Source organism: Xyrauchen texanus, chromosome 4 (genome assembly GCF_025860055.1).
Source record: "Xyrauchen texanus isolate HMW12.3.18 chromosome 4, RBS_HiC_50CHRs, whole genome shotgun sequence".
Classification (NCBI taxonomy): domain Eukaryota; kingdom Metazoa; phylum Chordata; class Actinopteri; order Cypriniformes; family Catostomidae; genus Xyrauchen; species Xyrauchen texanus.
In genome coordinates this window covers 21,133,733-21,161,182 of record NC_068279.1, presented here as the reverse complement: position 1 = coordinate 21,161,182, position 27,450 = coordinate 21,133,733, and the positions used below count along the sequence as shown (strand labels likewise).

The following is a 27,450-nucleotide window of genomic DNA, read 5'->3' as shown; positions in this document are numbered from 1 at the left end:
GTATACTTCATTAATGTACTATATAATTCGTGTATGCTAGCACAATGAACCAACAAGCGGTATAGCTAACAACCACAATTATTATTTTGGCGATTGAGATTATGAAACACGGAACAAACAGTTCTGAACTCCGAACTAAGTGTAATGAATGCGATGGCAGTAGCCTACTACACAACACCGAACGTGTAGGCTATTAGCGAAGCTATTTTTAGTGTCCGAACGCTAAGCGTGTCATGTTTATATATGCGTCTTTTCAATAATCAAGTGCTTCCTGTTATTCGAATAAACATCACAATTATTGTTATGTCTCCAAGCCACCTAAGCGTACTACAATTCGTATTTTCACGGGTCTGCCTGAACAGGGAACAGTTTTTAAGCCCAACGTTTCCCCTGGGGTCTCGCGCTTTCTCTTAATTTTGCGCGCGCGGTGCTCACGCGACGGTCCATTGAAGTCTAACTTCCGACAAAAAAGAGACAAAGCACAATTTCGCAAAATCGCCGTTTGTGTGTTCTGTCTTAGGTAAAAAAAAAAAAAAAAATAGGTGAAATTCCTCTTCGAGTTGCCACTCTCCTCATTCCGTGAACACTAGGTCCTTCATTCGCTCAGAGAGAGAGAGGCGTGGTTAACGCGCACCGCCACGCCTCCTTGCTCGCACGAGTGAGAGAAAAGAGCTTACCGAGCACTCAATCTTGTCACTGTACAGACATGAACCGAGCTCAACGAGCAATAATCGAATACTTGTTATATCCCCTCCGCAACTGACACGCATTTTCTTTCAACCGCTCTGTCTCCGTGCACATAAATCGTACCGTTTTTGCGCTGGATCTGTCGTGGAAGAAGATGTGCGTGGAGAGCGATGGATGCGAGATCGAGGGGTGCAGTAGCTCGGATGAGGTGCACACACTGTCTGGAAGCATGAGTCCGACTCTTAAATCCAGTCCAGACTTGCATCCCTGCAGACCTGGGCAGAAATTCCGTGCCGCATTACTCCGATGCCGGTCTCCGTTTGTTGCCGCCGGGATTCTGAGTTTTGGAAATGTGCTCAATTACATGGACAGATACACCGTAGCAGGTAAGATCAGTATTTTATTTGTATGAAGAAGACTTTCGTTTTATTAAATAGCTTGGTAGAGCCGAAACAGCGTTGTTTAATGTGTTACTTACAGAAGGGTTTCAGTTTAACACAGAGGCAATGAAATGCGCTTTTTAAACATTAACATAAGTCAAGTGATAATTTGCATAGATTTATGTCTTTGCTCGCGTGCTGAGTTTTATTGAACGGCTTTAAAGAGTCTGCCTTTCAGGTCTTATACTGTGTGATTTAATCAAACCATTGTGACAGTGTGTGGTAACGAGGGGCCACTGTTGTTCTACATGATATTGATTACAACTGTGTGGGATCTTACGTCAATCCAATATGACCCTTATGACAACTGGCAATTGAGTCAAAAAACAAATCGAAAAGCCTTATAATATGACACATGAGAAGTAGTCCCATGTATAATTTGGTGTCCCTAACGAGCTTTTTTATTTGTGAAATTAGAGAGAATCAGGTAACATTTTAGTAGGCAATTCAGTATGCATGTTACACTTCACATGTTAGGCTACTATAATCAATGATTCACAACAACAATATGCATATGCAAGCTTAAACATAATTAAATAAATAGCCTATTAGGTATATTTACTTCGTATTACTCGGTTATTACTCACAGCAGCACTGCAGTTTATAGTGACATAAATAGCGTTGCCTGTCCTGACTTTTCCTATTTAACAACTTATATGGTTAATGTGAAGTTTATGGCAATGTATTCAAATACAGGCTACATTTTGTACACATACAGTACATACACAACCCCAATTTTCCAGAGGATATTACAGTCCGATGTCATTTAGAGCAAATTTCTCGAGGGACACATCTTTATTCTGAGGTTTTATAGTAACCATTAGTAATCATTCTTACAGTAGGCCTAGTGTTAAAAATCTATCCGTGGCAGTGAGAGCTTCTACACAAGATGCCCTTGGAATCCAAATAGAAGTTATTCAGGAATAAGTGCAGAGCAAAGAATCTGTGCGCAGCCACGGTTTCCATAGAAACTAGAGCAGATTTAATCAACTAGTTATCTTGCGTCAAACCTAGCATGCTTCAAAAGTGCGGATACATTCGTTTATTGCGTACTTGGAGTTAAACGAAGAGTTAAGGCAGTGGTGATCTGAGGCGACATGTCAGCTGGCATTTGCTCCAGAACGCTCTGAGAGGGGCACTTTCATGAATAACTAATGATAAGCAATAAGGGATATAGAACAAAGCATGAGTATGCTGTTGGCTGGGGATTCTCAAATGCGAGATTTAGCATAAGATGCTGGATTCTAGTATTCCACAAAGCGCATTTCCCTCTCTTGCATTTTAGGCTGCGTATTAAGTACGAAACAGCTCTTGACATAACTGGTCACATTGCAATGTTCATTTTACACTATAATTACTGACTAATACGAATTAATATCATGCACTTTAAATATAATTGTTTTGTGGAGCTGCTTGTCTAAATACATTTTGTGGTGCGTTTTCTAATGATTCACATGAATACTAATATAGGTATCATGGGCACTGTGCTGTGGAGCGTTAGCAAACTCTGTCATAAACAGTAAACAATACAAGTAATTAAGAATAGGAAGAATAAAACACCTCTGAATTAGACCAGATTTATGTTTCGTGCTCATCTTTAACTCAGCAGTATCCGCATTTCCCTCTCTGAAATGCGCGTGCTTTGCGCGCGCTTCACAAACAGTTTGACAGCGCGAGATGCTGACATTTATCGTAACGGGTGGCCGTACTGAGCAAAGCCCGGGATGCCTTCATAGTTATAAAAGCAGTCGCTGTTTTGCCTTTTCTGAAGCTTAAACATTGCAGATATAAGCAACATACAAAGGTGCGTAATTTTACCAGATGGTTGTGTTTTACAACATGTAATAATTGAAGAGGGCAGTCAGTAATTGTGGGGCGAAATTAACAAAGACGTGAAGAAAATGTAAACAGGGCAACGTTATCACCTCAAGGCGAATAGTAGCGCTCAATAGTAGTCTACTAAGGGATTCAGCATTACATAAGACTGCCGACCTGTGATAACATAAGGATGTGTTTACATCAGATATCGCATCTAATCTAAACTGGGCATCTCTAAAAGCAAGCTCGTTTCACCCAGAGTATATCCTGGAAAGACAGATTTGTAATCTTTTTTTTAGAAAAAATAAGCTAAAAACAGTAAAATTGCATCAGTTTTTACTCAAGTAGTGAGTTTCCAGCAACACATTTTATGTCTTTATGATAAAGGACTCTTTTTAATGTTATACAACTGCTTGTGTGTCTCTAAATTGAGTGAGTGACAGCTGAACAGTTTAGTTGGATGAAGAGAGTGAAATATAGAGAACATAAAGACAAATGTGATGAAGACTGCATAAGGATTGCATCAAAAATAGCTAATTCCTTGGAGTGGAGTTGTGTATAAGTGTGTGTGAGTGTGTTACAGTAATAGATAGCATGTTTTAGAAAGCTGAAGTGCTCCCCTCTGCACCGTGTCTGATCATGCATTATACATGGGAAGGGTGTGAGGGTGAAGTCCCCTTCTTGGGCAAAGAGGAGAGGGGAGAGCTGATGCAGCCATCCTGCAGTGGTGGTAAACACTCTGTAGTGAATGAGCAAATGAGAGAGTGAGAGAGAGAGAGAGAGAGAGAGAGAGAGAGAGAGAGAGAGAGAGAGAGAATGGTCCACGGTGAGTGAGACCTGCTCACCACTGCTGTTGTTCAGTCATTTATACTGCAGTCAGACTGACACAGGCATCATGGTAATGAAGTTCAGCAGTTGTGATGTTTGTGAGAGCTTGTGTGTATTGTGAATTTGTGTCCATGTATAAAGGTAAGCTAAGGCTAAAGGGGGTTTAGCCATACATCAAAAGTAATTCCTGATGCCATGATGCTTTACAGCAGTGGTCCCCAACCCTGTTCCTGGAGGCCCCCCAACATTCCGAATATATATACATATATATTCAGATTAAAAAGTGTTTAAGAGATAAAACCATTAAAAGAAAAATTGTTACACATTTGCATTTTGTCACAGGCATCAATTTTGGCTTTACACATGATATTATGTAGTTTCCTTTTGTTTACATCTATGAATTTAATCTTTTCTTATAAACACTTCACTTACATTTAGCCTCTTTCCCATACTCTCAAACACAATATTTTGTCTCTCCCTGGGACTGCATCTTGTTTACAAACATGCAAACGCACGCACGCACGCACGTATGCTTGCACGCACACACACACATACACACACACACACACACACACACACACACACACACACACACCACACATTCCTGTACAAAACAGACATGACAGATGTAACAAACATAAAAAAAAAATTAAATCAAAGGTACTGCGGTCAAAAGGGTGTGTGGCAAGAGCAAAAGTTCATATACACATTAGTCTAAATAGGGCTTGCAAGAGGAAATTGCCTACATTTTATTCTGCAACCATCTTAAGTAGAACCAGTTTACAGCAAACTCACGCATAAACATTCAACAGTTTATGCAAGTAAATAGAAGAGATTTTGCTTAAAAAGTGAGCAAAGAAATATTAATGTTATATACTTGAGTTGTACAGTTGTTTTGATGATGTTTATTTGAAAATGAATATGTTGGTTTCATACATTTTGACGGGCAAGTTGTATTGAGCAGAAAACGAGTAATATTAAATTCGATTCTGAATGCGAAAGGAGGGTTCACAGTAAGTTGACTATTAATGCAATCCCAAAGACTGAAATGCTGTCTAATAAAGACAGTATATGTTATCGTGAACATACTTCAGTTTTTTTAAACTTTTTTATCATTTTCATACTGTCAATTTAAGTTTTTACAAGCCCTTCCAGGTTGTAGCTGCCTTGCAATCTTCTATCATCAACCAAGTTCTCTTATGTTTGTCAGAACTGAATAAAAAGTTCATTTCTCTCAGGGGAAAAAAGGAAAAGTGTATTTAATATGAGTTTTCCCAATCTATACAGTAGTGTGTAATTTTAGCCTTGCTTGTTAATTGATTGATAGGCTACTCATGTTTGTGAAAGAGAACAGTAAGGCTCTAATTTGGCTGTTCTCTTTGGCTAAACAAAACTTGCGGGTGAGCAGTTTTTAGAGCTGAGGAGAGACAACCAATCCCTCACAAGGACCCACAAAGTAGAGGCATGTGTTTGTGAGGTGATGGAGGATAACTACATTTATCCTTCCCACAATATGTGAGTGTGATTGTGGATAAGGACACATATAAGTACGAGTATGTGTGTAATATGGTTGTGTAATATGGTTGCAGTAAGTTCAGATGTTATGTGTATTTGGTGGTGATACTGTCTGGGACACGGTTGCTATACTGTAACTCATATCTGGCTTCTTGAGTCCTTGGAACACCTTGATCTTTCTTAATGTTCTGCCTGAGGTGCAGTAATACAACAGTGGTGCTCTTCTCTTTCCTCTCCCATTTGGCTCATTATAACTATACGTTTTCTATGTCTGTCTCTGTCTCTATTCCAACAAAGCCTCCAGTGGGACTGAGAGATCGAATTGATGGGACTGAGGTTGTGAACCATTTAGTTTGATTAAATTTGTGGTTTGGCTGTGATGGCTCAGACTCACAGAGGTTCGATGGCTACAGTCCCTTCTTCAGACAGACCTCAGTAACAGATTATGTTTAGAACAGGGATTATGAAATGCAGTGAATACCATAGGGATGTACAGACGTAGGTCACTTAGCATTATTTTATATAAGATCCTCAGTTTCCTACTCAGTTGAGCCACCAGCTTGATGCCTGCTGTAATGAAGGCAGTTTTACTGATAATCTGGATTATGAGGCACAGCAGATACTGAAGGGGCAGCCTTTTTCTAAAGGCGTCTGAGTTATGAGGATGTTTAATCTCACACAAATGCTTAATTAAGTGTGTGGTGGTTAATCCAGAGGCTTGAGAAGCTCCCTGAGGGAAAATGGGCATGTCTGCACATTCAGCTACACAGGCTCACAGATTGTGAAGGGAATTCGGAGACTATAGACAATGTACATTTTGCTGCATTGCTCTTCTACACTAGATGGTCCAGTCTAGCTGGCTCAGCTGTAGTTCTGCTTGGACACACTCTCTGACAATCGCGCACACACAAACACACACACACACACACACACACACACACACACACACACACACACACACACACACACACACACACACACACACACACACACACACACACACACACACACTGCCTCTTCTAGTTGTACCCCTAGTGGTGTTTGCTGAAGGTGTGATAAGGCCTATCAGCAACACACAGTGTGCTGTGTGGAGTGAGATCAGAACCAGTAGCATGTAGTACATTGGCCGCACATACATTATTGACACTGACAAAAGCATTACATCATTTGTTTCTGAAAACGTGTGGGAGTGGGCAGTAGTTTAATTGGAATTTGCCAATATTATTAAGATGGATATGAAAGTAATTTGTAACTGTCAATAAATTATTTTCATTTCATTATGGGTGGTAATACTATCTAGGCATTTTACTATTCTTATGGGATAGAAGAGACATGAGTGCTTACTGCTAAGATGTTAGTAACAACTAGATATGATTTGTCAAGACAAACTTTGATGTTGGCTACAAATGACACTCAGTTGCCTCCTCGCCTGAAACCGTCAATCAGGGTATCTTATCACGTGGCTTGTTTAGCACGTTACCATGGAGACATAGTGCGTTTGGAGGCTTCACGCTATTCTCCGTGGCATCCACGAACAACTCACCATGCACCCCACCGAGAGCGAAAACCACATTTTTAGTGACCATGAGGAGGTTACCCCATGTGACTCTACCCTCCCTACCAACCGGATTCGAGCTCAGGTCAAGTCTCAAGCCTTGAGCCCTTCGCTCAGGACAGCGAGCCAGACACGTTTACACTACCCTCAATGCAGGATTAATATACGAACTACTGAAATAATTTTTTTGTGATAAAATCACTTACAAACCTTTTCTGTATAAAGTAATTGCTCATTTTACAGCTTTGTCACCATGATGATGTAATGTCAATAAAACCCTATAACCCTAAAATGACTGTAAAAATGACAATTTAACAACTTAACAGCTCAAAGAATACACAAGTTTTAACAGAAGAACTAATGCAAGTGCTTTTATAAAATTATAAGCTTCACATTTCTGTGTTTAAATCCTCCAAAAATTGGCTATATTCACTTTTATTGTAAATGCCTCTGCCACTGTACCTCCATTTTTTTTAAGAAATGGAGGGACAAGTCTAAATAAATGTTTGTGTTAATCAATATTATGCCACAAATGCTGTCAATTGAGCTTAACTTCATTCCGTTGGCCTGTTTGAACATTCTGTCAGTGCAAGAATTTGGGATTTTTCTGACATTTGTTAATCTGTGTGAAAGTCCCATCAGTTAGAGAAGTTAACAGCACTCTATTACAGACAGTCTGAAGGTCTGTGCCAAGTTTAGTGGATGTAACACAAAAGCTTTAGGAGGAGTAAATGTTAGAAATACTATTGGTTTAGGGATTGTGAAAAAGCCAACATAATTAGTGATACAATTTAAATTCACCTTAATATTCCTCTAAGTGATAGTATTGTTCAAGATGTTTTGTAACATATGGGGATTGCTACCCCACAGCTCAATGATAGAGAATTTACATCTTTTGCAAGAATTTTTTTATAATGTTTTCACAAAACTACCATTAGCTTAGTCTTTGCAAATTACTTCTGTTCGTGTGCTTTAAGTGGTAAAAGAAGGCAGGATATTTGCTAAAAGGACAGACGTAAGATATACCTTGTTCAAATATACAAATTGTAGTAGCAGTTGATATTTTTGCAGATGTCAGATTAATTTGAATTACAACTGCTACAATTTGGCAGCATGCATTGAAATTAAACTTTAAGGTTGGCTCAGTCACTTTAGAGTTGGCTGTAATCTTTCTCTTCTCCTTCTATGCTTGTACTAAAGGACTTTCAACAACAAAAGCATGAAAGTAATGGAAAAACTCTTAATCATTGAGTTTATGAGCTTGTCTTTTCTGAAACCCTCATGTAAAACAAATGGCTTCCATTTGTCCAAAATTGATTCCTATATGTCAGCTATAGAGCCATTGTGTTTTACAGCTGATGTCTCTCTCAAACATATAATATAAATCCATAAAAATTTTGTTAAAGAGCTATTGCAAGTTTGTCTCTAACATGCTGGAGTTTATTGATGAAGGCACAGATTATTTAATATCCTTTAATATAACTGTGTAGTACAATATGCATTAAGGTTTGATAAATGATTGGCGTACTTTAAAGCTTAGAGTGATTGGTTTAAGAGGACAAATTTCTTACTCCTACTAAAGTTCTCTCCTATCTTGATATCTCCATCTCTTTTTTGCATGTGTTTGTATTTTTGTGGGGTTGTATTTAGCTGATGTATGGGCTGCCTGTGAAATAAGTGGCTGGAATTAGACAACATCTCTTCCCCTTTTCAACGCTGTGCTTTTCATGTGGTGATGGCATCCATTACTCAAGCTTGCCAAGCCATTTCTGTGACAGCCATTACTTTCCCAAAGACAGCTCTTCAACTTCAGCTTAGCTGAACTAGCCCTAAAAGTTAAGGAAGAACGTGTGTGTGTGTGTGTGTGTGTGTGTGTGTGTGAGAGAGAGGTTTTTTTATAACTATGGTAAAGTCCAAAGAGCTTCCAACCTTCCATTCATCTGCCTCAGCAGTTTCCTTAAGAAGAGCACACAAGCCTGACCACCTCAACAATAAGGTCAATGTATAAATATACAGCATATAGACAAGTGGCGTTCAGTTGGAGAAATTCTCATCTTGCTCTAGAGGCTGTATTGGACAAATCAGCCTGACAACTAAACAGACCAGCATCTCAAAATAAACACTGACATATTTGTGTCCACTAACTGCCCCTAAGGAGCAGGAGCGATTTGTCCGGATAATTTAAACCACCTTGTCTTTCATTGGTTTGTGCTTTGGCCCATATGATGTTCATTTAATGTACCGTGAACAATCCAAACAAGGCACAACATTTGTTATTTTTTTCCAACAGATTGGCAGCTGCCGTGCTTGTTTAAATGGCATTGACCCTGCTAATTTAATTGGTGGCCCGATTTTAGCTCATAGCATGTCCTAACAGACGCACAGTATACTGTATGTGTTAGTGTATGTGTGTGTGTGTTTTATCCGTTTTAAAAAGGGATTCACAGTGATTCATAGCTTCCTCGTATGTATTTTTTATAGAGTATATTTTAGGTATTAAGGGCAGAGAGTTTGACAGACAGCTGTAGAGGAGGGTGGAGGGAAAGAGGGGGAAGGGGTGCCTAAGGGAGTAGTGCACCTGTGAGTTTTGAAGTCTCCAGTATGTCACTGTGCATTAGATCAGGCCCGTTCTCACAGCACTTATGAATATGAGTGTTAGAGATGTCCTCAGGCCTGACCTTTATTTGGCCAGCAGACAACTGGCCAAATAGGGCTCAGGGGCTATACACAGAGAATGTCAACAGTTTTACATGTTTGAATTACTGATGCATGATTTTGCATGTGAGAGGGACAGAGATAGAGGGAAAGAGCAGTTTAGAAGGATAAGACTAAGGGAGAATAGAAAAAGATCATCACAGAAACCAATCATGAGTGACAGGCTAAATCCATAATAAGGCCCTGCACAAAACTGACATTTCTGACAGTCCATAAGCATCATGTGCTGTTCACAACATCCTAAACTGACCCAAACAATGTCCTCATGATACAAATAAACCCAGTAACCCTGGCCGTAATGCCTCAAAATGCGATATAACAGTGGCTACACAATTCCAGTGAGATTAAAAGCACTGCAAATCACTGCAGGTGCTACAGCATAAATGTGAGATACTGGAATCCCCCAAAATTTGTGAATGTTCCTGAAATCATATATGATTTGAGTAGGATTATGTTGATAATCTGTTCCATTTTTACAGAAGCCTTCCTTGCTTCCCCGTAAACATTGTCTCCAAACCAATTCAAAAGAAAGATCAGTAGACTAAACTACTCTACCAAAGCGTGGCTTTGTACTTAAAGTAGCCTTTGGAAGTGCTCCACATTGCCGAGACAAATATTTGAACTGGACAAGTCTTTATTAAAGAGAAAAATACAATATGCCATCTTAAATTATATTCAAAAGTGATTGAGTAAATCATCAGTGCAGGTTTTATGTAATGTGTTTATACCCAGAACAATTGTCTCCTTAAACCAGTGTGTGTTTCCATTGCAATGTTTTTGGCACCCTGACACATTATTTGTCAGTAGCACTTTCAGCTCAGAGGGAAATTTTGCTGTGTTGTTTCAGTGTTGTGAAAAGTGCAGATGTTCTGGTTTGAAGGCTCGTGTGCTTTCTTAAAACGTCTCTTTAACCTCTGGGTGGACAATGAAACATCAACTTTCTGCCCTCTATAGATCAGTTTCAAATTCCAACATTTTTTACTCATGAAATAACTCATTTATTTCTCAGAGCCATTCATTGACCTGTTCTAAAAATAACCCCTGTATTGTTGCCATACACAATTTACATACATAATACAGTATAGAGACACAACCTTTGAGAATGCAGAATAAGAAATACTTAAAGACTTTAGTTTCCTTAAAGGATTAATTGGGCATTCTTTTGAAGTTAGCCACAAATGAGTTATTTGGCCACACCATGACATAATAATTGTACAGAAGTAACGCCTAAAAATACCTGCATTTATATATGTCTCCACCTCACTGCAGTGGAATGTGGAGGTAGAGCTAGAATTCCAGTGATGTGCTTGTTTTGTTTCCCCACAGTTACCTCCTGGAGAACCTCCGATCTACAATTGGTTACCAATTACCAATGTATAGTTACCAACCCATGACACAGGTAGACTGTTATCAATACAAAATCAATAGTGGGTGTCACACAAATCATCTAAATATAAGCCACAATTACTTCCTTATGACTCTCAAAATCTCACTCCATCATGTGTTCTTTCAGTTTCGCTTCCGTATGTTACTTGAATTCTTCGCCATTGTTCTATCAGGGTTTCTATGGCACAAAACTGTAGTAGGCCATTTTTTACTTGCTTTCAGGAATAAATATGAATATAAGACATACTGTGTCTCGAGAGTGTTTTGCACTGTTCTGCATTAAACTAGACTGGGAATAATTTAGATGTATTTCTTATTCATGAAGGAGAAAGTGAGATGGATTACTGTGCTTGCAAGTCTCAGCTGTTCTCAATGAGAATGCTGTGTGAGTGGATGAAAATAGTGCTTTACAGAGCAAGAAAATAGATGAACACAAATTATCAGCACACAAATATTTGAATACGACTGCTAAGATGAGGGTAACAAAATGCTTTGAAATATGATGGTATTCTTTATTGCAGTATGTGGTAGAGCACACACATACTGTACACTTTGAATTAGGGTTGCACTAGGTGGAAAGCAATTTCTCACCATAGGTGTCCACTGAGAGATCAAACAGCAGATCCAATCCATGCTGAGCAAAGAGGGATGACAAATTCCCAACCATATAGCATTTTATAGTTAGTACTGTTCTCTATAAGGTTCTTTGGGGTTATGAATTCCCTGTCTCCTCTGAAGCAGTACTCTGAGGAATGTCTCAGAAAGTTTAACACTTCGATATAGAGCACAAGTGTGCCCGCCCAATTTTTCGTCTGTTTTGGTTCTGGAAGTATTTTTTCCAAAAGGTTTTCATAAATTCTTCATAAAAGAGTTCTAAACCATGAACCAAACCAGCCAGCTCCGAAGTGAATTACAGAATTACAAGTTTAGATTTTAAGCAAAAAAAAGTATTTGAAAATCAAACAGAAATACAAAGGTACAAGAATGTGTACTTGAATGAAGTACAATCTCAAGTATTGCAAATAACATAGTCAAATAAAAAAATTATGGAAAAATATAAAACTATTGTTTTAATGTCTATTTGAATTCTTTTGCAACATATTCAGATATATGCAAATATATAAGTAGTTTGAGAGTATAGGGAGACTGACATGATTGCATCATTGCATTAAATTCGCTATTAAACACAATAAAAATTGAAAAAGTGAAAAAAAATCAAGTGGACTGATTGTTTCAGCAGATGCATGTACCATCGATTGATGACCTCAGAGCTCATGGTAGGTCTGTTTAACAAGGTTTATAAGTTCTAAGTTAAAATTCAATTAGCTTATGGAGAAAAAAACCTCTAGACTGTTGTGCTCTATTAAGCTGAAGAAGATAAAGAATTCTTAGCTGGTAGCAATGGGTTGTATTGTCTTTAAAGTATAACTATATACTGCAATTATTCATTACAGCATGAATCAGAAGGAGAAACTGGAACACTTGTGTAGTTTTCACTCAGTTGACCATTATAACTGACTGGTCTAAATTGTGGACATCTGATCAAAAAGATGACTGATCAAAATAATTTGTTATACACATTTGTCTTTCATCTTACCCTCAGCTGTTAGTTTTATAAACCTCATGGCCACTCAGACAGAGTAATATGGCTACATCATAATGCTAAATTGAGCTTGAAAGTCCAGCTCTCAACATAGGCCTTTTCAGCCTTAAGCTTGCTGAAATATCTGATCCAATTTAGCTCTCATCTTTTCTCCCTCTTTTCCCTCCAGTTTTCATTTACTTGATCCCTTGACACCTCTTTAGTTCCTTTGACTCTCTTATCACTGTTTGTTTTAGCTCTAGATTGCTCTACACCATCAATTATAACTTTGAGAATGGCTTAGCCCATTTGAAGCTCTATTGATTGAATTCTTCTCCACTTTACAAATCAAGAGTTTGTATTTTTGCGTTCTATTGCTGCCACTTTCAGGTAAAATCTAAGTAGGCCTACCGTTTGAAATGCACAAACTGTTTATCTATAACCAAGGACACAATAATAGGATAATAATAAAAAAACCGTTTAGAAAAAATTATATTTATCATCTCCACACTTTGTTACAGGAATATTGTCAAATTAATGAAGCTTCATTGTAGGTTTGAACTTTGAATTGGAATAGCAGTAATTAAGAAAGCTAATCAAGCACTTCAGCACTTTTATTGAGGACTAATTATCCCCAGATTTGGGCACTGTTGACCCCCAGGGTGAGACCCAGCCCACGCCTACACGGCTCTTAGAGAACAAAGAGAAGAAGAGAAGAATACGGAGGAGGCATAACGAGTGAGAAAAGGCAAATTAAATCTCATTAAGGGCAAAAAACAAAAAGCCCTCATAATTACAGTAATCCCTCTGTGTTATGTAAAATAAATATTAAGAGCAAAGCATCAGGATTACAAATGAGGCTTGTCTGTCGTCAGTCAGCGGAATTTACTCCAGTTATTGGTTGATCAGATGATTTTGAAACTGTTATTTAAAATTGGTTGGTGTTGATTGGTTGGTATCATGAACTCTAACTAATAGATTTTAAAGGGATAGTTAACCCAAAAATGAAAATGAAGGTCTTTATTTACTCACATTTATGTCGTTCCAACCCCATTTAAATTTCCTTCCTTCTATAAAACACAAAAAGTGAAGTTAGGCAGAAAGTTATGGACTGACAGCCTTAGTCACCATTCACTTTCAATGTATGGACATCTTGTTTTGTTTACGATGAAAGCAAGAAAGTCATATGGGTTTGGAACAACCTGATGTAGAGTAAATATTTACAGATTTTTCCTTTTTGAATCTCATTAGGGGAAAAAAATAAACCCTTATAATTACAGCAATCCCTCTCTGTTATGTAAAATAAATAATAAAAAGCAAAGCATCGGGATTACAGATACAGATCTGCCGTCAGTCAGCAGAACGTAAGACAGTTAAGCTTTGTACGTTATCATAATCAGACGGCTTTGGCACAATATGATGAAGAGTAAATATTGACAGATTTTTCATTTTTGGGTGCACCTTCCCTTCAACAGGATCATTTGAAGTGGATAAGGGAGGGTTAGTGAAGCTTCTCTATGTTTTGAACAGTAGCACAAATCTAACAGGATAGATGTCAAGGTTAGCGTCAGAGCTGGCTGACAGATGTTCATGGTAGCGTGAGGGCAGCGGTAATTGCACTCCACTGTCTGTCAGAGGACCACTGTAGAACTGCTTTCTCTCCTACTAAATGTGATCCACAAAATTGCTCAATGTGGTCAGTAGCTCACTTAATTAAAGCCTTTGCGAATGTGTGGGTGTGTTTGAAATGTGCTCTATACAGTGTACCATACACTAAATGTGGTCGTGGCATAGTGGGTTAAAGCACAGAACTAGAAAGCAGAAGGTTGTCAGTTTGGTCCCTCAGCCATCACCACTGTATCCTTGAGCAATGCACTTAACTTCAGGTTCTTCCGGGGCATCGCCCATGTAATAAGTGCACTGTAAGTGCACTAGGGATAAATGTGTCTGCCAAATGCATAAATGTAATTGTATAGGCAAAATCTGTAACAATGATCTCAGGGTGTTTATGATTAGCATAAGTTTTTTATTGTCATTATGTGTCTGATTATGTGTCACAGTGTGCAGTAGTAAGTGTACAGAATATCTAGCTGCTTTTCCACCATCAGGCCGAACAGTTTTTGTTTCAGAATTGTGGTGTTCCAGACCGTAACTGACTCATTGACATGGTTATGGTTTCTGTGGTTTCTAAATGTCTTCTATATGCTTCTATATGCTACAGCAGAGAATTTACTGACTGTACACACCCTAACAGCATTTTTATAGCAGTACTCTGTGATGTGGAGTATCTGAGGGCATATCAGGGAGTCTGGGAGATCTTTGACTTGCACCAGTGCACCCAGATCACAGCACAGCTATACATTGGCTCACAGTTCAGAGGATATTTCTCTGATGAATTATTGATGCGCTATTGATGTTTTATGGAGACTTTCCATAGACATAATGGTTTTTATACTGTACAAACTATATATTCTATCCCCTAACCATAACCTTACCCTACCCCTAAACCTAAACCTCACAGAAAACTTTCTGCATTTTTACATTTTCAAAAAACATAATTTAGTTTGATTGTAAGCTGTTTTCCTCATAGGGACCGACAAAATGTCCCCACAAGGTCAAAAATGTTGGGTTTTACTATCCTTATGGGGACATTTGGTCCCCACAAAGTGATAAATACACACACACGTGCACACAAACACACACCCGAAAACCAGTCTCAGATCAGCAGAGCAGTGAGCAAGCAGCACAACACACCAACAAGCTGCACTGGCAACCCACTTGTGGGTGAAGCAGTAATGAGGAACTACTGGTACAAAAGTGTAAAGGAATTCCAAAACACCCGCACACGCCTGCTTAAACACACCCACGGTCCTTTGACATCTGCATTGTGTTTATATTGACTGTGTGATGGTTAAAATGCTGAGCGGAAAAAGCTCTTGCTTGTGGCGCAGGCCAGTGGGAAATCAATGGACCTGGTATATGCATACTTGTGGTCAGCTTCTTCCTTGCATCTGCATTTAGGAAGGTTGGGCTTGCTGTAAGGAAGCAGACAATTTGCAAGCAAACTCATATATGTGGGAATGGTTAACATGGGTAACACAGTCTCTTACTCTTTTTTTTCACTCTCTCGTTTAGAGGCACATGTGTAATTTCTCCATGCCAAGGTGTTGTTATATTGATCATTGTGAGACATTAAGAAGGATCCTCCCAAGCTGAGAAGAGAGAGAGATGCAGAGAAGAAAATGAGAAGAAAGCGATGGAAAGGAGGAAAGAAAAATACTGTAAAGGGATGAGAGCTTTAGGATGTGTAAGCAGTGGTACGGTGTACCAGTGGTTTTAAAGAATGAAAAGAATGAGGGAGGGAACTTCATAACAGAGCAGAAAGGAAACAATTTCTTACCACAGAGAGTAACATTACACAGGATATGGAAATGTACATTTGTACTGTAGTTTGACCAGCCAAACACACATTCAGAGTTCTGTCTATACCTAGAAGCTTTACTTTCTTTTCTAGTTTTCTTTCCTCTTACTGATTACTATTGCTCAAAGGTTTCTCTTTCATAATTCAGTAGACTGAATGGAGTTATGTTTCATTTAAAGGGACAGTTCACTCAAAAATGCCATTTTCTCATAATTTACTCACCTTCATGTCATTCCAAGCCAGGGCTGGTACTAGGATGCAGTACTTTGGTGGGGCACTATATTTTGGGTGGGGCAATGTTGATCATTTCACCATCAGTTCAGGGGGCGGAGTGCCCCTTGATAATGTGGCTCTCAGTCAGGTCGGGGGCATCAGAAGTTTCTGAGGGAGTTCGAGACAAATCAAGGGAGGCAATGCTCCAAGCCCCACTTGTTAATTGAGGTTTATCGAGATCGTTATTCACTTGACTGTCAGGATTCCCTGTTGAGTTAATGGTTCCAGCAATGGAAAAGAACATCAAAACTGTTAGAATTTTTTTTTCTATCACATCTTGTGTCCTTGTCAAGTAACCAATGAGCTTTACTGAAGAACTGGGAATATGTCAAACTGATTTGGACGTTTTCATCGCACTCAGCTGCATATAATCACAAACACTGATTGTAATACCTAGTGATTCTGTTAATGAGCATTTTTTATAATTTTTTTCTTACACTAAAATTACATCAGAAAGCGGAGGCACAGCAGTCTGTTTTTTTCTGAACATAATTCCTTTACTCACTGAAAGCTACATACGCATTCTAAGGCAAGCCTTAAGGGAATTAATACAGAATCACACACTTTCACAAGGTATGTCCATGAATTGCACACCTGGCTCGTTTGAAGCATTTGTTTCAGAACCTGGTGCTTTTCTTCCTTGTTATGCTTCGTATAGGCCTATCTAACAATATAAAATTGGCAAGGAGGAGGCGGGAACCGGCTGAACAGTCAAAGTATTATTTAATGAATCAAAAATACACAAAACACAAACACACACGGCAGCTGCGTGTGGCTCTCTCCCGAACTGCCACATCTGAGAGAGAGAGAGCTATGTAGCCATGAGAACAGGTACTTTTCAATGCAGAAATAATGCAAAAGCATTTGATGGATAAAAATGATGGATAAATGATATTGCAGTTTCAAACTATAAAGCATTTTCTGTTTAAGTGAATGGATAGTTTAAAGCAGAACTGTGTAATGTCTGTACTACCAGCATCACCATGCAACATATATTTTTTTAAATAGATTACAGAAAATTCCCCCTTGGCTTCCATTGATTGTACAAACAGATAGTCCCACATAAACTGACTGAGCCAATGTTGCTGTGCCGGGCTTGATGGGCAACTCAAACAAACAGAGGAATGTTTTCATAGCACCAGGGTCGGGTTTACGATTTCTGAGGCCCCAAGCAACCAACCAACCCTGAATTTTTCAAAAAAATTACAAAATGTATTTTTAATCAGAATTTGTAATTCTTCTTATCAGCCATTGTAGCCAAGTACATTCCAAACGTTTAATGAAATACAAATCTAGTTAAAGATAATTAATTCATGTTTTCCAGATTTTCCACAATATAGTGATAAAAAACAATATTGGTTGTGTTTGTGTGTGTGTGTGTGTGTGTGTGTGTGTGAGCGTGTATTTATCACTTTGTGGGGACCAAATGTCCCCATAAGGATAGTAAAACCCGAAATTTTTGACCTTGTGGGGACATTTTGTCGGTCCCCATGAGGAAAACAGCTTATAAATCATACTAAATTATGTTTTTTGAAAAGGTAAAAATGCAGAAAGTTTTCTGTGAGGGTTAGGTTTAGGGGATAGAATATAAAGTTTGAACAGTATAAAAACCATTATGTCTATGGAAAGTCCCCATAAAACATGGAAACACAACGTGTGTGTGTGTGTGTGGACAGGGTGTGCAAAACCTACTAATTCACCCAGTAACATTTTGAAATTCAGTTTTATATTTGGTACAGTTCGGATAGGAATATGTAACAATATAAAATTGGCAAGGAGGAGGCGGGAACCTGCTGAACAGTCAAAGTAATATTTAATGAAACAAAAAGACATAAAACACAAACACACACGGCAGCTGCGTGTGGCTCTCTCTCCAGAAATGCTGCATTATAGTATATATTAATATTATATCCCAACAATTATATATTGTTGTCCAGATTGTCATTATAATATGATACAGTATTATTATTATTATTACTTTGAGGATTTGTTGTATTCAATAGTAATAAAGATCTGTCTTATTTACTTTCACCTGGAGCTTATATTCAAATGCTGCATTGTATTTGTTCATCATGTTGTAAAAGGCTGTATTTTATGTAGGCTAACCATCATAGGCAACATTCGTTACAGTATTGTAATAGTAAATATACAAGCCACAGCGGCCCCTCAGCACACTAGAGCAAAGTAAAAAAATTAAAATAAAACAACATTGCTAAAAACAGTCTAGACGCAGCGCAACGAATGAAATAGAACGCAGGTGTCTCGACATGCGTTTTGGAAATCTGAAGTTATTTATAACTTGACACAGTGTCTAAAAATTTGCCGGTCAGCAAGACGCGGTACAGCAGTAAAGTTCCAGTGCCTGTTTACATAGAAAAACAATGGAAAACAGAGTAGAAGCCCCTCATCTATTTGCATGTATCTGTGTGAGTGAGCACGCATGGGCGAAACAAGTTTGGAAGGCCTGTATATGTTTTTCATAAATTACAAATTCGAACCCAAAGTCCTACTGACCCGAACCCGGTGGCTAAGTAAACCACTCATAGACTGTAGACAACAGCGCATTCGTGTGTGTACCCAGAACAACATGTCACCCCTCAAGCGTTTTTGCAGAGGTTTTCTACTCGGGCCGGGGGGCCCCCGACGTCTTGGGCCCCATGCAAATGCGTGGTTTGCATGGTGGTTAAAACCGCTACTGCATAGTACTACAGAGCCATAGTGTTACACTATTAGGTGAAATCAAACTACAATTTGCTTACTAAATTGCCTCTGCATAATAATCTGCAATATGATAAATCATTTTTATATCAAACTCAGAGAGATGATTTCTTACACACTTGCATACATGTTGCCATATCTGTGTGACTAGGTCAGTATTTCCAAATGCAAACTCCTTTGGTCTCTCTTTGCAATTAGCTCATACTCTATTATAACACACTCTCCCCAAACAAGCACTTAAACTGACAACCTCGCTTCTATCTACACACACTTATCAGATCAAGTAAATGTGGGTCCAACAATGTATGTCTCAGATAGCATCATGCCGTCTTGTGTAAATTAAATGTAGGAGGGCATATAGCATTTTAGCTTCCAGGATCCATTATATAGCTTCACTGCAACCTTGAATGAATTCCTCTGAGATTGTGAAAGCACTAGACACATTAACAGAACTGATTTGCTCATCCTGACCCTCAGAGCTTTCTTCAAAATGCTATTGGCCAGTCCACTGGAGAGTAACCAATGGATCTCCTGGGAAAGTCACTTTTGTGAAAGCATATTGGATTCCATTTCGAAAGACATCATTCATATGCACTGCAGTCTCTCGCTGCATCGCAACAGACTATCCTCAATATTAGCATATCGCCATTTCGGTGCACCAATCAGCTGATATGTTGGAGACCCACACGAATGGGTCAATGTTACATTAGCATTTAGGATAATGAAACTAGTGTGCAAGAAAACAATGGACTCTCTCTCTCTCTCATTCTACTGTCTGTTTGCATTGCTGTTTCACTGGTGCGATTTGTAACCAAACGATGATATTGAATCTGAAGTAGTACCTTTGATTTATATTATTACAAAGCCAGGACTTAATTAATGTTCTATCATGGAATTTGAAAACTGAGCATCAGGGGCTTTTTCCATTAATTAATTTGCTAAGCTAGGATTAAATAACAATATATTACATTCTAACAAACCTTCAGGCTGGGTGTCCATACAGATTTCCAGATTTGATTAGGTTCTGATTCACAAGCTTTCTATTCCAATATACTTCCAATATATTTCCTATATATTTCAGTTATAATGTCCATTTTGTTTACATATGAAAGAAAATGCTGTGAATTATACAGGGAACCAACTAACTGACTGACTTACTGACTGTCTGACTAGTTAACTAGTTAGTCAGTTAGTTAGTTAGTTAGCTAGTTAGTTGGCTAGCTAGTTACTATCATCCATCCATCCGACCGACCGACTGACTGACCATCCGTCCGTCTATGGAGATCTATCTATTTATCTTCTAACGATTATATCATATGTATTTATTAGTAATTACAAATGCACATTTGAAAAGGAATGGAATGTAAAAACCAAAAACAAACAAAAACTCTTTTATGCATTTATCTATTTTCAGGTCAAACACCTATATATGGAGGTGATAACCATATCATATTATATATCAGTTCAGATATCAAAGCATATTTTATTCTGTAGTTATGCTGTAACAGAATTTTTTCACTCCACTTAATTGCTGTTGGCTCTCATACTCGTCCAGTAATGTGTTTCATACAAGGAACCCATAATAGAGCAGTTACAACTGGCAGAGCTGCATTCTTTTACCTCTTATTGTCTGTGGCGGTTTCTGCATTTAAGCAATGTAATTACAACACAGCTCAGTATTATTCTTATATGGGCTGCAACAAAGTGCAATGCAGGTGACTGTACCAGCTAAAATGATTCTGCTTCTTTAGAATCAAATCAGGTTTTGGCTACACAAGATAAATTAAGATATCTTAGATACCTTTTTACACCCTCATCAGTAAGATTTGACCAATCATCAGCCGACCTTTCCCTCCTCTATGTGCACCTTGGCCATGTTACTATGGCAACACCTCTAGGCTGATGGTATCAGGGTGGACACTGGAAGGTCGAAGATGATTCTACTGTTGCGATTTGAGGCATTTGCATCACCTTTGGTGGCATCACCCACATAGCCAGGTTTTACAATATGATACAACATTTAGTCAGAGCGTCATGAGAGGTTTCTCTGAAAATTCTGAAGTGAGGTGCTGTTTTGTTTCTTTTGAGCAGTGAATCTTTTTCAGAGAAAAAGAAGGGTAGCAAGAAGAGAAGATAAAGAGAAGAATTTATGGCAAATCACATTGTGAACAGTACTGCCTGCCAAAGAGAACACATATTTCACTTATATGATAGTTGCTCAAATGGTCTGGTGTTGTGTAGAGCACACACTGACCTACAAGTACCAGCCTCTCAGAGATAAATGTCTTTCCTTCAGAAAGTTAAGAAATTAACCTGAGAACATGATCAGCAATAAGCTTCTTCAAATCATTGTTTATAAAGAATACTTTCTTTAATAAAGTTTATGTTTTACAAAGTTAATCCATCATATCATCATACAGACACAAATTCACACACACTCACTGTTTATATTGGTTGTGGCTGTGGGAGTTTTGGTAGGAAGAGCATGGTGGTTGAGGTTGTGTCTTTGGCAGGCATGAGGGTTGGCAGGTGCAGTCTCGGTTGAGATGGGAGTCATGTAGCACCATCTGGCACAGGGATCCCCCACCCAGTGGGAGGAGAGTGAGAGATGGAGGAATTGAGGGATGGGGGGCAATGGAGGAGTTTGACCAAGGTAATTAGAATACTGCCTCAGTTTAGAGTGACAGCAAAGGGAGGGATCACCCTGTAACTCCTGAGCAAAGAGAAGAGAGTGAAAAGCCAACACCCCATATCTGCTCATCAAGTACAGCAGGGTGCAAATGTTTCTGTGAGAACTGAAAAGAACAACCAACAAGTTCCAATATGCTTCAAGTTTAACTTGACATTTTTTAGCCCTTGACATGGCCAACTAGAAATATATGATGGCTTAAAAAAGCCATGTTCAAACTGGCCAAGGCCACGTCCACATGCATTTTTATTTCAAGGACGATAGGAAAATGCTGCATTCAAGTCATGTGGGAATTACAGTGCTGTAACTATAAGATGGCAACTCAGAAGTTTTACTCAGAGCTGTTCACATCCTGGGACATCGGAAGATATTCAGCTATATTCATAACACCACAATGGCTTTGTTGTTGCATATCACACAGAAATACATGTCGAAGACTTTTACCTGTTGAGGGTGCTGCCATATTTACATGATGCCATCCATCCATCCATCCATCCATCCATCCATCCATCCATCCATCCATCCATCCATCCATCCATCCATCCATCCAAGTTTACATCCTCCGCTGTGACATGCCACTCCATCTAAAACTATTTTAAACAGCATTTGGCAAATTATTTAATAATACTAATTATTATTATTTATAAAATAATTATTTTATGAGCTCATATTAACCAAGACTACATGGGATATGTACTTTGAAAACTTTTGATATTTGTCACACCACAGGGCCATTTAAAATGAACTAGTCAAGACAAAAAGATGATTTTAAAATAGTTAAACTTAAAACAAATGGTCGCCAGTTTGAGGTACTATGATATACACTTTTCCTTATAAAGTACATTCATTTCACTCTTTATCTCAAATCCTGATGTTGAATAAAAAGGCTCATGAACATATTATGCTTTAACTATTTTTCAGAAAATACATTTGAAAGTAAAATCACATTTGCACTGCAGGAATGCGAGCAGGTGGCATTTGGTGTGACAGGAATGTTGTATTTGCCACTATGTGCGGGCAAGCCTGAACCTGCCTGAGCGCTTCTTCTGTGTATTTCTTTGCACTGCAACATGCCAGTGACAAGTCAAAACGGGTGGCGATGGGAAACCGCCAACCAATTGAGACGAAACTCGAAGATGACTAAAGCCACTGCTGTAACAGTCACTGCAGAGACAGATCATCATTATTTATATTTTTCACAGCCACTCCTGTCTTATGTGCCCTTAAAAAGCATGACGTATCTATTCAGGCAGCACTGAGAAGTTAATTAAGAGATGTTTAAATACTAGGTGTTTAGGTGATCTGGGTGCGTGTGAATTGCAGCCTACAAAGCTAATCTCTTTATCTCTCCATTCATAAAAGACTGTTCAGAGGTTCAAAGAGATAAAACATCATGATAATATCAAGCGCAACCAGGCGGTTTTCAGGAGTTGGATCTCTGTTGCACTTGTCTAATTTCATTGGTTGTCAGTCACAGGTCCTGTTTACAGCCTCTCCTAGCATTTAGACCAATCTTGAAGTGTCTGAAAGTGTGCTTGCTTTTTTCACAATTGGAAGATCAAAGCATATGTCTAAAGAATTAGACAGTTTAATGGTTTGAAAGGCTCAATTTATAACTTTAAAGTGATGAAAAATAAGTAATGTTGAGATTAGAGGCTGCTGATTTGAAGGCAACAACACGAAAGCTACAATTACACAAATAAGGGAGTTATGACCTTATCAAGAGCTCTTCAAATTCCTGGTCAAATCACACACATATAATATGCACACACAACTAAAGCTAAAATCCATAGCAACACAATATGCTCTGAAGGTGCAAAAGATAACACGTTACATACTCTGAAAATTGATTAAGTATTGATGTGATTACAATGATAGATTCCTTTTGCAAGAGATTTTTTTGAAATCTTGATTACGCACTTCTGGTGAAATATGATGACATGGACAGTTTGCCGTTTACAAACTACGTTTTATTGCCCTCAGATATTTATGTATATTTGTACGCCCTGAAAATTAAACACAAACAGCCCAGAGTGGAAGCGTATATGTGTGTGTGTTTGTTTGAATGCCAAGTTCATCCTCTTTTTTAGGATTACACACCTTCTTACTTTTAGGCCTATGATTGTTCTGTTATTGAGGAGTGGGATGAAATATAATAATAAGATCTTAAAACCTGTTAATATTTGTAATGCTTTATAAATGCTTAGCACAAAAGATCCCTGAAAGTTAATTCAGTAATTATGATTTCAAATAGAGACTCAATTGCTGTACTTACAGTAACTCACATTGTTTTGCTTAAAGGCCAAACTTGCGTAACAGAACCAATTCTAATCTCTCTCTTGGTTTTTTTTTTCAGGTGTACTCCTTGACATACAGAAGCATTTTAACATTGGAGACAGTGGAGCTGGCTTGTTGCAAACAGGTAAGTCTCTCATAATTCCATAATTCCATGGTTTTTCAATCATGCAGCATGCACACACTCTCACAAACATGCGCGCGCACACACACACACACACACACACACACACACACACACACACTGACTAATCACTGACATGAGGTGGTAGAGTGGTCTAAAAACCATTAAGCTCCCTGCAGCTGGAGTGACAGGGATAACAAAGGAGAAAAAGTATGGATGAGGTGCTGCACTCCACCCCCGTCCTTCCCAAAGCCAGTGTAATTGGCTGTGCTTGAAGCACTTGTTTGGCTTTAACAAAGCAGTAGACTGGCAAAGTTGTTTGGATTAGAGGGAGATCCACCCTGCACTGTGCTCCGACTATTACATCTGACCAGTACAAGGAGGAAATTACATAAGTTTTCCAATAGTTCTATATGGAATAAATGTAATCCCTAAATATGCTGTTAAAACTCCAGTGAGGTGCAGAGGAAGCAGTACATGTTTTTTTTCAGTCTGGTTGTTACAGGAAAAGGTAATGGTTCTGCATTGGATGCCTAACACTGCAAGAGCGGTAATTTAATGGGAGGAAAAGGTAAGTTTATTCTGGAGCACACTGAGCTCTTGTTAGTTCACTGATGCATAGATTCTTTGTTATCTTTAATTTGCATAACATTTCAAATGGCTAAAATGCTAAAATAAAGAGACTAATAATTGCTCACTCGGTAGATGCAGATGACAGTGATGTGTAACAAATGTGCTAACGCATTATGACATCATTAAAGGCTATTTGTGGTGGGTGTTGAAGTATGTATAGAGAGGGGGTGAATGAGAGGGCTTAGTGTTGAAACAGCAGGCTTGTGACAGGGGTAACGGTTTATGCAGAGAGTTGGGCTTTGGGGTTGGGCTTCCTGAACTGGGCTGGGTCCACGTCAAATAGTTTTTGTAAAGGAGAGTCAGTGTGTGGAGGGCCTATTGGAGAGCTTAGTGACCCTCTGTGATTTAAACATTAGCACACACAAACTATAACTGAGTGAACGTTCACACACATACCAAAATGTACATGAGGGATTACATGAATACACACACGTTTATTTAGCCATCTAAATGGGGACATACTATAGACTTTTATTGTTTTTATATGAAGCAAATTGATTACTATAGACTAATAGCAAACCACACACTAGACATAAAATAAAACTTTTAATATTAAAAAAAGAAAGTGTTATCTTCATTTATGAATCGATTTTCCAATTTAGGATGTCCACAAATTTCAATAAAAGGAGATTTTGTTTCTTTTTTTAATTTAGTTTAACTTTTTAACTTTGGAGTGACAGTTTTGTCTAAAAATTATAGTTAAGTATGGACACACATACAACACTTTTATGACTTTTAGTCATACACAAGCACAGACAGAGGCAAGAATATATACAACAAGCACACACATACACATAAAGAGCCTCATTGAGCAGATGTATAGTTGAGGATGTCTGGGATTCAGATCCAGCTCAGTGTTTATCTGTTCCCCCATTCATTTGGTCTGGAAATATTAAAATCACTGGTCCATGGAGGCTTTAAAATCTTTTTGCGCATATAACTTTCAGTATTTACGAGTGGTATATTTTGATTCTTTGGGAGAAGGGCCAAATAAATCTTTACCTGCACTTTGAAATTTTTTTTGTCGAGCCTGAATGAGCATGAATATTCAACTCAGTTATATTATTTAACTGACTATATAACTGTAGAAATGAGTGAGGGGTACGGTAACATAAATATTTGTGGCTAATGCATAAAGAAACTCATTGCATTAAATGATAATACTGAACACATTTTCGCAGAACTTTACATTTCTGAGCCATTTCTGCAATTTCTTACAACCAACTGGCCAAAAGGTCACTTTTAGTGAATGTACGAAGTCAGTTTCCTTCAAGTTAACACTGGTTCCCTAGCAAAGTAAACACAGGTGTAGTACATCACATTAACTAAATGTTCCACTATGAATAATTACTTCAAACACACTTATAATACCCTTATTCAGGAAAATTTGCCATGGAGCCATGTCATGTAGTGCACATGGGAACAGTAGGGAAAGAGCATCTCAATATCTTTTAAATTCATGTGACACCCCAACCTGTGGTTGAACCTCTGCTTGTCCACATTCCAAACCGCTAAGCTAAGTTCCTTGGTTGAGCTGTGCACATGGTAACTGAGTGAGAGTGTGGAGAAAGTGCCAGTGGCGCACTTTGTTTGGCCTCTGGTCCCGGTCTGACACCAGTTTTCACACAATATAACAACATTTCAGATGCTTCTGCCACTGGGTGGGAACCTCTGTGTGACAAGTTTGTGCTGGGGGGATGACGTGAGATCAGCTGGAGTGTGTCCCATTGTGATATACTCTTATATGCTTGCTTAAAGGAATAGTACACCCGAAAATTTTAATTCTCTCATCATGTACTCACCCTTATGCCATCCCAGATGTGTATGACTTTCTTTCTTCTGCTGGACTCAAATGAAGATTTTTAGAAGTATTTCTCAGCTGTTTTGAGCCATAAAATGCAAATGAAGAGGTGCCAATATTTTGTCTCAAATAGTGATCTGTTTCTCACCCACACTTATCATATCACTTTTGAATGTATGGATTTAAACACTGGAGTCATATGGATTACTTTAATGCTGCCTTTATGTGCTTTTTGGAGGGTCAAAATTATGGCACGTATTCACTTGCATTGCATGGATCTACAGAACTGAAATATTCTTCTAAAAATCATAATTTGTGTTATATTTCGGATGGCACGTGGGTGAGTAAATGATGAGAGAATTTTCATTTATGGTGAACTATTCCTTTAAAGGTTAAGTGTGCAATTTTTGCAGCACTAGCAGCAACAAACAGAATCGTACAATGATTACTATTTTCAAAAAGGTTTCCCAAACACGCCTCATGTCTCTCATTTGTCAAATAAAACACATAGTCCCACCCCAAACTCACACAATTGGGTGAGTCAAAGTTCCTATAATGAGCTGGTCAAACACAATACAAATACAGCAATATTGAAAGCGCCACAGTCTTCAGGGAAATCAACTTCCTAATGGCTAACATATAGTTTTCTCTCCATAGTAAACTGAAACAGGACAAAGATTTAAAAATAATACAAAAATTACTTCACCTTAAACTCAACCTTTATAGCTCTGAAACCAATAAACACATACAACCTTTCTTCTTTTTCTTTTCACCCACCCTTCTCTCTCCTCCACTTTAAAATGTTAATCTTTGGCTCTCTTTTTATTTCATCTATGGCAAACCAATGTCTCTCCCTGAAGAGTCCTTGTCTCTTTTGACACTTCTGTGGTTTTTCTTTGGTTAGTTAGCCTTCCCAAAATCTACAGACTGCAGCAGGATGTCTTAATGTGCACATGCCACAAAGAGATGT

The 27,450-nt window shown here is 38.4% G+C and overlaps 1 protein-coding gene across 1 annotated transcript in view; it reads left to right on the top strand.

Moving 5' to 3' along the window:
* The first annotated feature begins 706 nt into the window (after window positions 1-706).
* Window positions 707-27,450, top strand: part of LOC127642430 (sphingosine-1-phosphate transporter SPNS2) — a 99,702-nt gene continuing 72,958 nt past the window's right edge. Inside the window, exons 1-2 of the mRNA XM_052125048.1 lie at window positions 707-1,073; window positions 23,984-24,049. Coding sequence (XP_051981008.1) covers window positions 842-1,073; window positions 23,984-24,049 — 298 coding nt within the window. The 5' untranslated portion in view covers window positions 707-841. The remainder of the gene's footprint in view (window positions 1,074-23,983; window positions 24,050-27,450) is intronic.